This window comes from Pan paniscus, chromosome 13, assembly GCF_029289425.2.
Source record: "Pan paniscus chromosome 13, NHGRI_mPanPan1-v2.0_pri, whole genome shotgun sequence".
NCBI lineage: Eukaryota > Metazoa > Chordata > Mammalia > Primates > Hominidae > Pan > Pan paniscus.
Genome location: NC_073262.2, coordinates 74,030,122 through 74,042,134, shown reverse-complemented (window position 1 = coordinate 74,042,134; position 12,013 = coordinate 74,030,122). Strand labels below are relative to the sequence as shown.

General features: G+C 39.3%; 1 protein-coding gene across 10 annotated transcripts in view; it reads left to right on the top strand.

Moving 5' to 3' along the window:
• The window catches only part of METTL8 (methyltransferase 8, tRNA N3-cytidine), a 126,383-nt gene that overhangs the window by 71,735 nt on the left and 42,635 nt on the right, over nt 1-12,013 (top strand). For all 10 annotated transcript variants that reach the window (XR_010109473.1, XR_008624540.2, XM_034954485.3 and 7 more), the window contains one exon: nt 5,345-5,436. Coding sequence is in view for 8 of the 10 variants with exons in the window: in XM_034954485.3 (XP_034810376.2) it covers nt 5,345-5,436 (92 nt within the window). In the remaining 2 variants the exon portion in view is untranslated. The remainder of the gene's footprint in view (nt 1-5,344; nt 5,437-12,013) is intronic.

The following is a 12,013-nucleotide window of genomic DNA, read 5'->3' as shown; positions in this document are numbered from 1 at the left end:
CTTCTCTTAAGGATCAGTCTTGCACTGTCTGAAGTGTAGTCCAGTGTTTAAAAGCAGTTGCTTTATATATTTTATCCAGTTTATAATTATTTGTGGCAGGAGGGTAAGTCCATTGCCAGGTACTCTGTCATGGCCAAAATCATAAGTCCTATACCAGAGTTTTAAGTCATAATTATGTTGAAGATTTTGTAGTATATAGAAAAATGTGTGTGTGTTTGTTTGTGTAACTGTGTAATAAATATGCCTTTGTGTTGGAGAAACCAGCCCCATACCACCTGGCGGGTACCCAGATTCCAGCGGAGACAAAGGAATTAGAAAGAAACTGAATAAGAGTTTAAAAGGTGGGACCAGGGGACCAGAGCATCAGAGGCTTGCTCACGGCCCTGAGCTCTCGGCCTCCACCCAATTTATTGGTTTACAAGCTCTTCGTTCTTGCAAATGGGAGGGGTAGGAAGGGATGAGGAAAAGGATTAATCAGTGAAGGGGAACTCATGAGTCATTCAATAAGATGTATAGCAGTGACGGTTTCTGTGAATTTCCTGGAGCAAAGTAGTCTCTATACTGCTTAAGATCTTTAACTTATTGGGACTAAAATGGGTGGGAGTGGGTTTCAGGAGAAGCCAAGATGTTTGATTATACTCCACTGCTTCAAAGGAGTATTATTTCCCCGAGCAACCTGTGGAATGCCGTGGAGCTGTTATGCTCTTGGGGCATAAAGACAGGAAGGCAATAAGGAGACTTTTCTCCTCAGATGCCGCCCATGGCTCCCCGTGGGTGTCTCACACAGGGGAGACCAACTCATCTGGCATCCCAGAAACTCTCTTCCCCACACTTTGTTATAGAATTAAGAATTATTGAAATAGTTTTAGGCTGAAAGTAATAAACTATTTTTTCCTTTAACCTAAGAATAAATATTTTCTTTTTAATTCCCTAGTCATCTAATACATTTGTCAAATTTGTCAAATATCATTGACTTATAGAACAAAATTGTGTTCTATAGTGAGGCCATCACATACATAGTAAATGACAAAGATAGGAAAATAGTTTATGTTGGGTACTTTGGTTTATATCTGATTATTAAAAGTTGTAACAGGAAGCAACACTACATTCAGCAGAAGTTTCTCTAGGTAAGATTATCAAAAACTTTAGTATCCAACTTAAATAATTGGGGTGTGTGTGTGTTTTAACTTTTCCAAATCAAACCAAATACACAATTATTTAGATTACTGTTGCCATCAACTAAAAGCTAAATCAAGGAAACATTATTCAATTGTACTATAGATATGGAAGGAATAAGAAATATATATAAACTATGTATACAAACAAATTATAGGGCATGTAAAAATTTGTTTTACTCAAAAATCTATTTTTGAGGTTTTTTTTCTCAAATTCAAATTTTCGTGAAAAGTATATTTTGTACTTTCTGCCCAAGTTTCTTTTTTATGTCTTTCCTTTTTTAAGAAAACATAACTTCCTTCTTATTATAAGGGTTGATGGCTTTTTCCTCAAGGAGGGTAAAGTTTTAAAGACAATTGTTGTATGTCTTAAACATAGAGTACAGGTTTTACATATAGTTTTTAAAAAATTATCTCTAGTTGAAGCTCTTTACGATATTAAGGAAATTTAAGATAGTTTGTTCTTACTCCTATTCAAACATAATTGGTTTTAGTTCACCACTTAGAATCTTCACCCTGTGTGTACATAATTTTAAACAGTTGTACTTATAATACATATATAATTTGGCCGGGCGCGCAGTGGCTCACGCTTGTAATCCTAGCACTTTGGGAGGCTGAGGCGGGCACCTGAGGTCAGGAGTTGAAGACCAGCCTGGCCAACATGGTGAAACCCCATCTCTACTAAAAATAAAAAAATTAGCCAGGTATGGTGGCACACGCCTATAATCCCAGCTACTCGGGAGGCTGAGGCAGGAGAATTGCTTGAACATGGGAGGTGGAGGTTGCAGTGAGCCAAGATTGTGCCACTGCACTCCAGCCTGGGGAACACAGCGAGACTCCATCTCAAAAAAAAAAAAAAAAGATATATATATATTTGTAAAATTTGGGGATGTACTTTTTTAACCTCATGTTATTTTATAAATACTTTTCCATATTGTCATATAATAGTCATATTTATTATCCTAATGTCTGCATAATATTCCTTTGATTTACTATAATTTTTTCATTCCTCTATCACTGAAGTTGTTTCTAATTTTTTGCTATTAATATTATATTTAGTGTTCCAGTGAATATCTTCATACAAATATTTCCCTGTACAGAATTTCTTAGTTCTTTCGAGTTACTTCGTTTCAGTAAGTTCCCAGAAGTACAATTTATTGGCCAAACTCTATAAACCACTTTTTTCCTTTGGTTTTTATTGCTGTTAAATACTTGATTATTTCCAGTTTGTTTATTATTTGTTTCTATGCTTAAATTCTATAGTTGTATTTATTACTAATAAAAAGTTGTATGATTCTTATTGTCAGCTGTTGGGTTTTGGGATACGTGAATCCAGTTCTTCCAAAATAAAGAACTGCCATAAAGCAGCAGGGCTGGAGGAAGTCCCCATAAATACAGTAGGAACATTTTATAGGTTTCTGTGGGGATTCTGTAACTGTGGTGTAAAAAAAAAAAAAAAAAAAAATCTGTTCTGCAGGAACTTAGGATATACTATTCCCCTCACTTAGCAGTTAAGAAAATGAAGTAACATAAAGAACAGTGTAAGGAAGTTACAGTTAAGAAATAACTAAATCTATTAAATAAGAAATAGCAAGTTAAACTAAAAGCTTAAATGCTTAAAGCGGAAGACCACATATACTCTTACTGTCTCACAGCTTGATTCTTCCCAGGGAAATAGATTGTTCTATTTTCTTTCCTATATGTGGTAGAAATTTGTAGATGAAAAACTCATCCCTAGCCCTAGAAATACTGTTTTTTCAATAAATAACTTGTTGCCTTTAATTTCACAACTGTCATGTAATTGTATTCAATATAGTATATTTAATATATACAGAATTTAAAGTATAGTTGCCAGCCCCAATTTATATGTGATTGCTCACATATGTTAAAGTAAGTCAAAATAAGTCAAAACAAAAACTATTCTAACCTCATTTGTTAAAGCAAGAGACAAAGCTGTTTAATGATTATTTGGCTTGTACATGATTCGGTTTTATTTAAATACTGGTGGTTAAACTTTTATCTGTGAAACTCTGAAAACATTCTCATTCAGTTTTCCTGGAGACTGCAGCATACCAATTTTGATTTATTTATTTATTTATTTATTTATTTTTATTTTTTTAAGGAAAACAGTTTCGTACCTTCAATGGTGTATTTATAGCCAGGTCACTGGAATGAATATACCCTCTCATATCTGATTGTATAAGCAATACTTAAAATAGTACCATGCTTATCATCATTCCACCCAATGTAACTCCATATTCTGTCATTGTTACCCCCACTTTCCTAGATACTCAGTTTTAAGACCTTAGAATCATTCATGACTCTTACACTTCTACTCCAATATCTAGTTAATCTCTAGGTCTTAATTTCAGTGTTTTCAGTGTCTCGCTCTCCCCCTTTCCTTCCTGTTCTCCATAGCTACCACTTTAGTCGTGGGACTCATTACTCCTAGACCATTCCAACAGTCTAATTGGTCGCTTTTCCTCCAGTCCTTCCCCGCTTCACTGTGTCTTGCATACTACTTAACTGTTCAGCCCCACATTTAAGATCCTCTGAAATCTGACCATTACCCAGCTCCCAACTTCATCTGCAGTTGTCCAAGAGAACCAGTCAAAATGGAGTTTTTTAACTGTTCCCTGTATGCACTGTCTGTATTGTCAGCTTCTGAGTGACATGAATTTGCACCACCACTTTTCCTCCTAACCTGAGCCCAAACCTACCTTCTCTTAAGCCTTCCTATTTGCCCCAGCTGCATTAATTGGCTGCACTCCCCTTCATCAGGTGCTAGCCATGCATGTTTCACTGTATTATCATTTACTTATTGTTTACCTGCCTGCACTAGGAGAATATAAACCCAAGATGGACAAACGTTACATCTTAAATCTCTCTGTGTCCCCCACTGCCATGGTAGAAAATAATAGACTAATAGTTGAGAAGATGGACTTTGAAGTGACACAAACCTAGGTGAATTCTGGTTCTGCCACTTCCTGGCTATATGACCTTGAATAAGTTATTAAATTTCTGTTAGCCACTATGCAAAGTGGACATGATTATAACCCTATCAAAGGATTTTTGAAAGGATTAAATAAGACATATGTATGTAATGTGCTTATTATAATACCTGATATGTAATAAATAAAGGATGGCAGTTACTATAATTATAATTATGATCATCCTAATTACTCAATGTTTGTCGGTCACAGCATGATGCACTTCCAAGAAAATTGTATAATTTATCCCTTCTCATCAGTCAGGTGACTACATATATCATATGATAATAGTGTTAGGGGTTTTTCTTCTAGGCTAAATGCAACTTGAATATGGGGTGTGTAATTTTTTTATTGTTTAGCGATAAAAAATTATTCCTGGTTTATTCCAGGAAATTGCTTTGCTTATAGTCTAACCTATTGCAAAAAAAAATGCAAACTTTGTGAAAATGAAACTTAAAAAAAATTACCTTTCTTGTATACAGTTGTCGCTTCTATTCCAAGAAAGACATTTTTGTGCAGCAGAAAATAGTATCTTCTCATATAGGGAGAGTAGATTCTGAAACTAAAAATACTTATAGAAAGTACCAGAACTTAGAAAGGTGACCTTTTCACATGCTGTATCAAGTACTCTATCACTTAAATGCAAATGAACCCTTTTACAGAAATTAAAATAGCTAATAAGAAAAATAAATCTAAAGTTACTTTAAAAATTGCAGGCTAAGTACAAAACATTTTAAAACTTTCATCTCTTTGACAGCAAAGTGTTAGAATACAAGTGTGGTAAGAGGAGCATTTAAAAACTACTGAAGAATGTTCTGTTCATAAATTAACAAAAAGGCAAATAAATTTAGCCTTAGAGTAAAAACCGGCAAACCATACCAGCACCCAAATAGTCATACACCAGGGTGTTTTGAGGACATTACTTTAGCAGCCATTTCCCAGAGGTAGCTGGGGCTTGCAGCACAACCAGATTTAAACAGAAGAATCGTAGGAGTTCCAGGGTTATACCAGCGCCATCAGTAGGAACATCTGACACAAAATGTATTCATTCCATGTGGAATTAGTCTGTATCATATGTCTTCAGCTAATCTAGAATGAAAGATGTGGTTCCTTGTCACCTTTTTTCTGCCTTCTTCAATGATAAAGCATATTTTACAATCTTTCTATTTTTTTTAATAGGGATCACATGCAGTGGTCTAAGGAAGAAGAAGCAGCAGCCAGAAAAAAAGTAAAGGAAAACTCAGCTGTGCGAGTCCTTCTGGAAGAGCAAGGTAGCCAACTGCGTGCTGTAGCTCCTAGAGCCAGAGCTTTAGTCACTTTTCCTCCTCCTCGTGTCATTGCTTCTGAGAGTTCTTAGCCTCTCCTGATGCCAGTCCACTTGTTCCATTTGGTAGAATTCCCAGTTCTTCCAGTGTAGTGGGACCAAAGTTAATGAAATTTGTATTCACCCTATAATTGGGTCTTTGAGTAGTCATATTATTGCTTTTTCTGGGAGATACACACATGGGTGGCATTTCAAACAAAATATGAAAACATAATTTTAAACTTTTCCACTTGCTATGCTGCTATTACTATGCTATTATGCATTTCACTTCCTAGGAACTTTGAACAAATTTATAAACTTTGAGCAAAGAAGATAAAGTCACATCAAAATGGTGCTGAAGTTTTAGGATAAATATAGTTTCAGTAAGGATTGAAGGCAATTTTCTTGAAGGCCTTTATATTTGAGTCTAATTTAAGTAAAGCCTTGCCAACCTTCATAAATGGCTTTTTAAAAATTGGCCTATGCTACCATCAAAAAAACTCAGCAGCCGGCGCGGTGGCTCACACCTATAATCCCAGCACTTTGGGTGGCCGAAGTGGGCAGATCACAAGGTCAAGAGATCGAGAAAACCTGTCTCTACTAAAAATAACAAAAATTAGCTGGGCGTGGTGGCGCATGCCTGTAGTCTCAGCTACTCAGGAGGCTGAGGCAGGAGAATCGCTTGAACTCGGGAGGCAGAGGTTGCAGTGAGCCGAGATCACACCACTGTACACCAGCCTGGTGACAGAGCGAGACTCTGTCTAAAAAAAAAAAAACCGGAAATGTTGATTCCATGTTATGGCCGCTATGAATAGAGCTGCAGTAGACATGGGAGTGCAGTTATCTCTTTGACATATTGATGTCCTTTCTTTTGGATAAATACCCAGTAGTGGCATTGGTGGATGATATGGTAGTTCTATTTTTACTTCTTTGAGGAAACTCCGCACTGTTTTCCATAGTGGTCATACTAATTTACATTCCCACCAACAGTGTATGAAGGTTCTCCTTTTTCCACATCCTCACCAGCATCCATTCATTATTCCCTGTCTTTTTGATATACGCCATGTTAGGTGAGGTGAGATGATATCTCACTGTGGTTTTGATTTGCATTTCTCTCATGATTAGTGATATTGAGCATTTTTTCATATAGCTGTTGGCCATTTGTATGCCTTCTTTTGAGAAATATCTATTCAGATCTTTTGCCTTTTTTTTTTTTTTTTTTGAGACAGGGTCTTGTTGCCCAGTCTGGAGTACAGTGATGAGATCATGGCTCACTGCAGCTTAATCTGACTGGGTTCAGGTGAGCCTCCCACCTCAGCCCAGGTTGGTCTGAAACTCCTCATCCTCCCAAAGTGCTGGTATTACAGGAGTGAGCCACTGCCCCAACCTTGCCCATTTTTTAATCTGATTTTCTTTTTTTTTTTTTCTATTGAGTTGTTTGAGCTCCTTAATATATTCCCATTATTAATCCCTTGTCAAATGGGTAGTTTGCAAATATATTCTTCCATTCTGTGGGTTGTCTCTTCACTTTGTTGATTGTTTCTTTGCTGTACAGGTGCTTGTTAGCATGATATAATCCCATTTTCTATTTTTGCTTTGGTTGCTTGTGCTTTTGAAATCTTTTGACAAATGACAAAATAGACAAATAAAAATGCTCCAATGTCCTGGAGCATTTCCCCCAATGTTTTCTTCTAGTAATTTCATAGTTTCAGGTCATAGATTTAAGTCTTTAGTCCATTTTGATTTGATTTTTGTATATAGTAAATAAGAATCTATCTAGTTTCATTCTTCTGCTTACAGTTTTCCAGTTTTCCCAGCACCATTTATTGAAGAGACTGTCCTTTCCCCATCGTATGTACTTGGCACCTTTGTCAAAAATGAGTTGATTGTAAATGCATGGATTTATATTTGGGTTCTCTATTCTCTTCCATCAGTCAATATGTCTGTTTTTATGCCAGTACCATGCCAATTTGGTTGCTGTAGCTTTGTAATATGTTTTGAAGTCAGGTAGTATGATGCCTCCAACTTTGTTCTTTTTTTTTTTTTTTTTTTTGGAGACGGAGTTTTGCTCTGTTGCCCAGGCTGGAGTGCAATGGCACGATCTCAGCTCACTGCAACCTCTGCCTCCCAGGCTCAAGCAATTCTCCTGTCTCAGCCTCCTGATTAGCTGGGATTACAGGTGCCCACCACCACACCCAGCTAATGTTTGTATTTTTAGTAGAGATAGGGTTTTGCCATGTTGGCCAAGCTGGTCTTGAACTCTTGACCTCAGGTGATCTGCCCACCTCTGCCTCCCAAAGTGCTGGGATTACAGGTGTGAGCCACCACACCTGGCCTCAGCTTTGTTCATTTTCCTCAGGATTGCTTTGGCTATTCTGGATCTTTTGGGGTTCTATAAAAATTTTAGGGGCCAGGCACAAGTGGCTCACACTTGTAATCCCAGCATTTTGGGAAACCTAGACTGGAGGATTGCTTGAGCCCAGGAGTTCAAGACCAACTTGGGCAATATGGCTAAAACCTGTCTCTACAAAAAATACAAAAATTAATCCAGTGTTGTGGTCATGCACCTGTAGTCCCAGCTACTCAGGGGGCTGCAGCTGGAGGATCATTTGAACCCGGGAGTTTGAGGCTGCAGTAAGCTGTAATTGTGCCACTGCACTCCAGACTGGGTGACAGAGCGAGAACCTGTCTCAAAAAAAAAAAGAGAGAGAAAAATTTCAGGATTTTGTGCTCTATTTCTGTGAAGAATGTCATAGGTATTTTGATTGGGATTCCATTGAATCTATAAATTGCTTTGGGTAGAATTGTCATTTTAACAATATTAATTATTTGGACCCATCAGCATGGAATATCTTCCCATTTTTTAATGTCCTTTTTAATTTCTTTTAAGAATATTTTATAGTTTTCCTGTATAGATTTTTCACATCTCTGATTTAATTGATTTCTAGGTATCTTATATTCTTTGCAGCTATTGGAAATGGGATTGCTTTCTTGATTTCTTTTTCAGATTGTTCACTGTTGGCATATTTAAATGCTACTGATTTTTGTGTGTTTATTTTGTATCCTGCAATTTTACTAAATGTGTCAGTTCTAACAGTTTGTTGGTGGAGTCTTTAGGTTTTTCTAAGTGTAAGATCATATTGTTGGCTGGGCACAGGGTCTTACGCCTGTAATCCCAGAAATTTGGGGGGCCAGGGTGGGCAGATCACTTGAGGCCAGGCGTTCGAGACCAGTCTGGCCAACATGGTGAAACCCTATCTCTACTAAAAATACAAAAAATTAGCTGGGAATTGTGGTGCATCCCTGTAGTCCCAGCTACTCAGGAGGCTGAGGTGGGAGAATCACTTGAACCCAGGACACAGAGGTTGCAGTGAGCCAAGATCACTTTTGCACCACTGCACTGCAGCCTGGGTGACAGAGTAAGACCCTGTCTCAAAAAAAAAAAAAAAAAAAAATATTGTCTTTGAACAAGGCTAATTTGACTTCTTCCTTTCCAACTTAGCTGCCCTTTATTTCTTTCTCTTGCCTAATATCTCTGGCCAGGACTTCCAGTATTATGTAAAATTAAAGTGGCAAAAGTGGGCATCCTTGCCTGTTCCAGATGGATGAATGGATAAAGAAAATGTGGTATATATACACAATGGAATATTATTCAGCCATAAAAGAGAATGAAATCTTATCATTTGCAGCAACATGGAGGAAATGGAGGTCCTTAAGTTAAATAAGTCAAGCACAGAAAGACAAATACTGCATGTTCTCATCCATATGTGGGAGCTAAAACAGTGGATTTTATGAAAATAGACAATAGACTGGTAATTACCAGGGGCCAGGAAGGGGTGGGGGGTGAAGAGAGATTGATTAATGGGTTAGATAGAAGGGATAAGACCTCATGTTCAATATAGATCAGTAGGGTGACTAGTTCACAATCTACTGAACATTTCAAAATAGCTAGAAGAGGCCGAACAAGATGGCTCATGCCTATAATCCCAGCACTTTGGGAGCCCAAGGTGGGTGGATCACCTGAGGTCAGGAGTTCAAGACCAGCCTGGCCAACATGGTGAAACCCTATCTCTACCAAAAATATAAAATTAGCCGGGTCTGGTGGCACACACCTGTAGTCCTAGCTATTCGGGAGCTGAGGCAGGAGAATAGCTTGAACCCAGGAAGCAGAGGTTGCAGTGAGTCAAGATCATGCCATTGCACTTCAGCCTGGGTGACCGTCTCAAAAAAAAATAGCTGGAAGAGAATAAATGTTTCTAGCATGAAGAAAAGACAAAAAGGTGTGGTTCCAAGGTGGCCAAATAGGAACAGCTCCAGTCTACAGCTCCCAGCGTGAGCGATGCAGAAGACGGGTGATTTCTGCATTTCCAACTGAGGTACTGGGTTCATCTCACTGGGGCTTGTCGGACAGTGGGTGCAGGACAGTGGATGCAGCCAACGGAACATGAGCCAAAGCAGGGCGAGGCATCACCTCACCCAGGAAGCACAAGGGTTCCGGGAATTCCCTTTCCTAGCCAAAGGAAGCGGTGACAGACGGCACCTGGAAAATCAGGTCACTCCCACCCTAATACTGCGCTTTTCCAACGGTCTTAGCAAACAGTACACCAGGAGATTATATCCCATGCCTGGCTTGGAGGGTCCCACACCCACGGAGCCTTGCTCATTGCTAGCACAGCAGTCTTGAGATCGAACTGCAAGGCAGCAGCGAGGCTGGGGGAGGGGCGCCTGCCATTGCTGAGGCTTGAGTAGGTAAACAAAGTGGCCAGGAAGCTCGAACTGGGTGTAGCCCACCACAGCTCAAGGAGGCCTGCCTGCCTCTGTAGACTCCACCTCTGGGGGCAGGGCATAGCTGAACAAAAGGAAGCAGAAGCTTCTGCATACTTAATCGTCGCTGTCTGACAGCTTTGAAGAGAGTAGTGGTTCTCCCAGCACAGAGTTTGAGATCTGAGAAGGGACAGACTGCCTCCTCAAGTGGGTCCCTGACCCCCAAGTAGCCTAACTGGGAGGCACCTCCCAGTAGGGGCTGACTGACACCTCATATGGCCAGGTACCCCTCTGAGACGAAGCTTCCAGAGGAACAATCAGACAGCAGCATTTGCCGTTCTGCAATATTTGCTGTTCTGCAGCCTCCACTGGTGATACCTAGGTTAACAGGGTCCGGAGTGGACCTCCAGCAAACTCCAACAGACCTGCAGCTGAGGGTCCTGACTGTTAGAAGGAAAACTAACAAACAGAAAGGACATCCACACCAAAACCCCATCTGTACGTCACCATGATCAAAGACCAAAGGTAGATAAAACCACAAAGATGGGAAGAAACCAGAGCAGAAAAGCTGAAAATCCTAAAAATCAGAGCGCCTCTTCTCCTCCAAAGGAACGCGGTTCCTCGCCAGCAATGGAACAAAGCTGGATGGAGAATGACTTTGACAAGTTGAGAGAAGAAGGCTTCAGACGATCGGTAATAAACTTCTCTGAGCTAAAGGAGGATGTTCAAACCCATTGCAAAGAAACTAAAAACCTTGAAAAAAAAAATTAGACAAATGGCTAACTAGAATAAACAGCATAGAGAAGTCCTTAAAAGACCTGATGGAGCTGAAAACCATGGCACGAGAACGATGTGACGCATATACAAGCTTCAGTAGCCGATTTGATCAAGTGGAAGAAAGGGTATCAGTGATTGAAGATCAAATGAATGAAATGAAGCGAAAAGAGAAGTTTAGAGAAAAAAGAGTAAAAAGAAACGAACAAAGCCTCCAAGAAATATGGGACTATGTGAAAAGACCAAATCTACGTCTGATTAGTGTACCTGAAAGTGACGGGGAGAATGGAACCAAGTTGGAAAACACTCTTCAGGATATTATCCAGGAGAACTTCCCCAACCTAGCAATGCAGGCCAACATTCAAATTCAGGAAATACAGAGAACGCCACAAAGATACTCCTTGAGAAGAGCAACTCCAAGACACATAATTATCAGATTCACCAAGGTTGAAATGAAAGAAAAAATGTTAAGGGCAGCCAGAGAGAAAGGTCAGGTTACCTACAAAGGGTAACCCATCAGACTAACAGCGGATCTCTTGGCAGAAACTCTACAAGTCAGAAGAGAGTGGGGGCCGATATTCAACATTCTTAAAGAAAAGAACTTTCAACTCAGAATTTCATATCCAGCCAAACTAAGCTTCATAAGTGGAGGAGAAATAAAATCCTTTACAGACAAGCAAATGCTGAGAGATTTTGTCACCACCAGGCCTGCCCTACAAGAGCTCCTGAAGGAAGCACTAAACATGGAAAGGAACAACTGGTACCAGCCATTGAAAAACATGCCAAATTGTAAAGACCATCGATGCTAGGAAGAAACTGCATCAACTAACGGGCAAAATAACCAGCTAACATCATAATGACAGGATCAAATTCACACATAACAATATTAACCTTAAATGTAAATGGGCTAAATGCTCCAATTAAAAGACACAGACTGGCAAATTGGATACAGAGTCAAGACCCATCAGTGTGCTGTATTCAGGAGACCCATCTCAGGTGCAGAGACA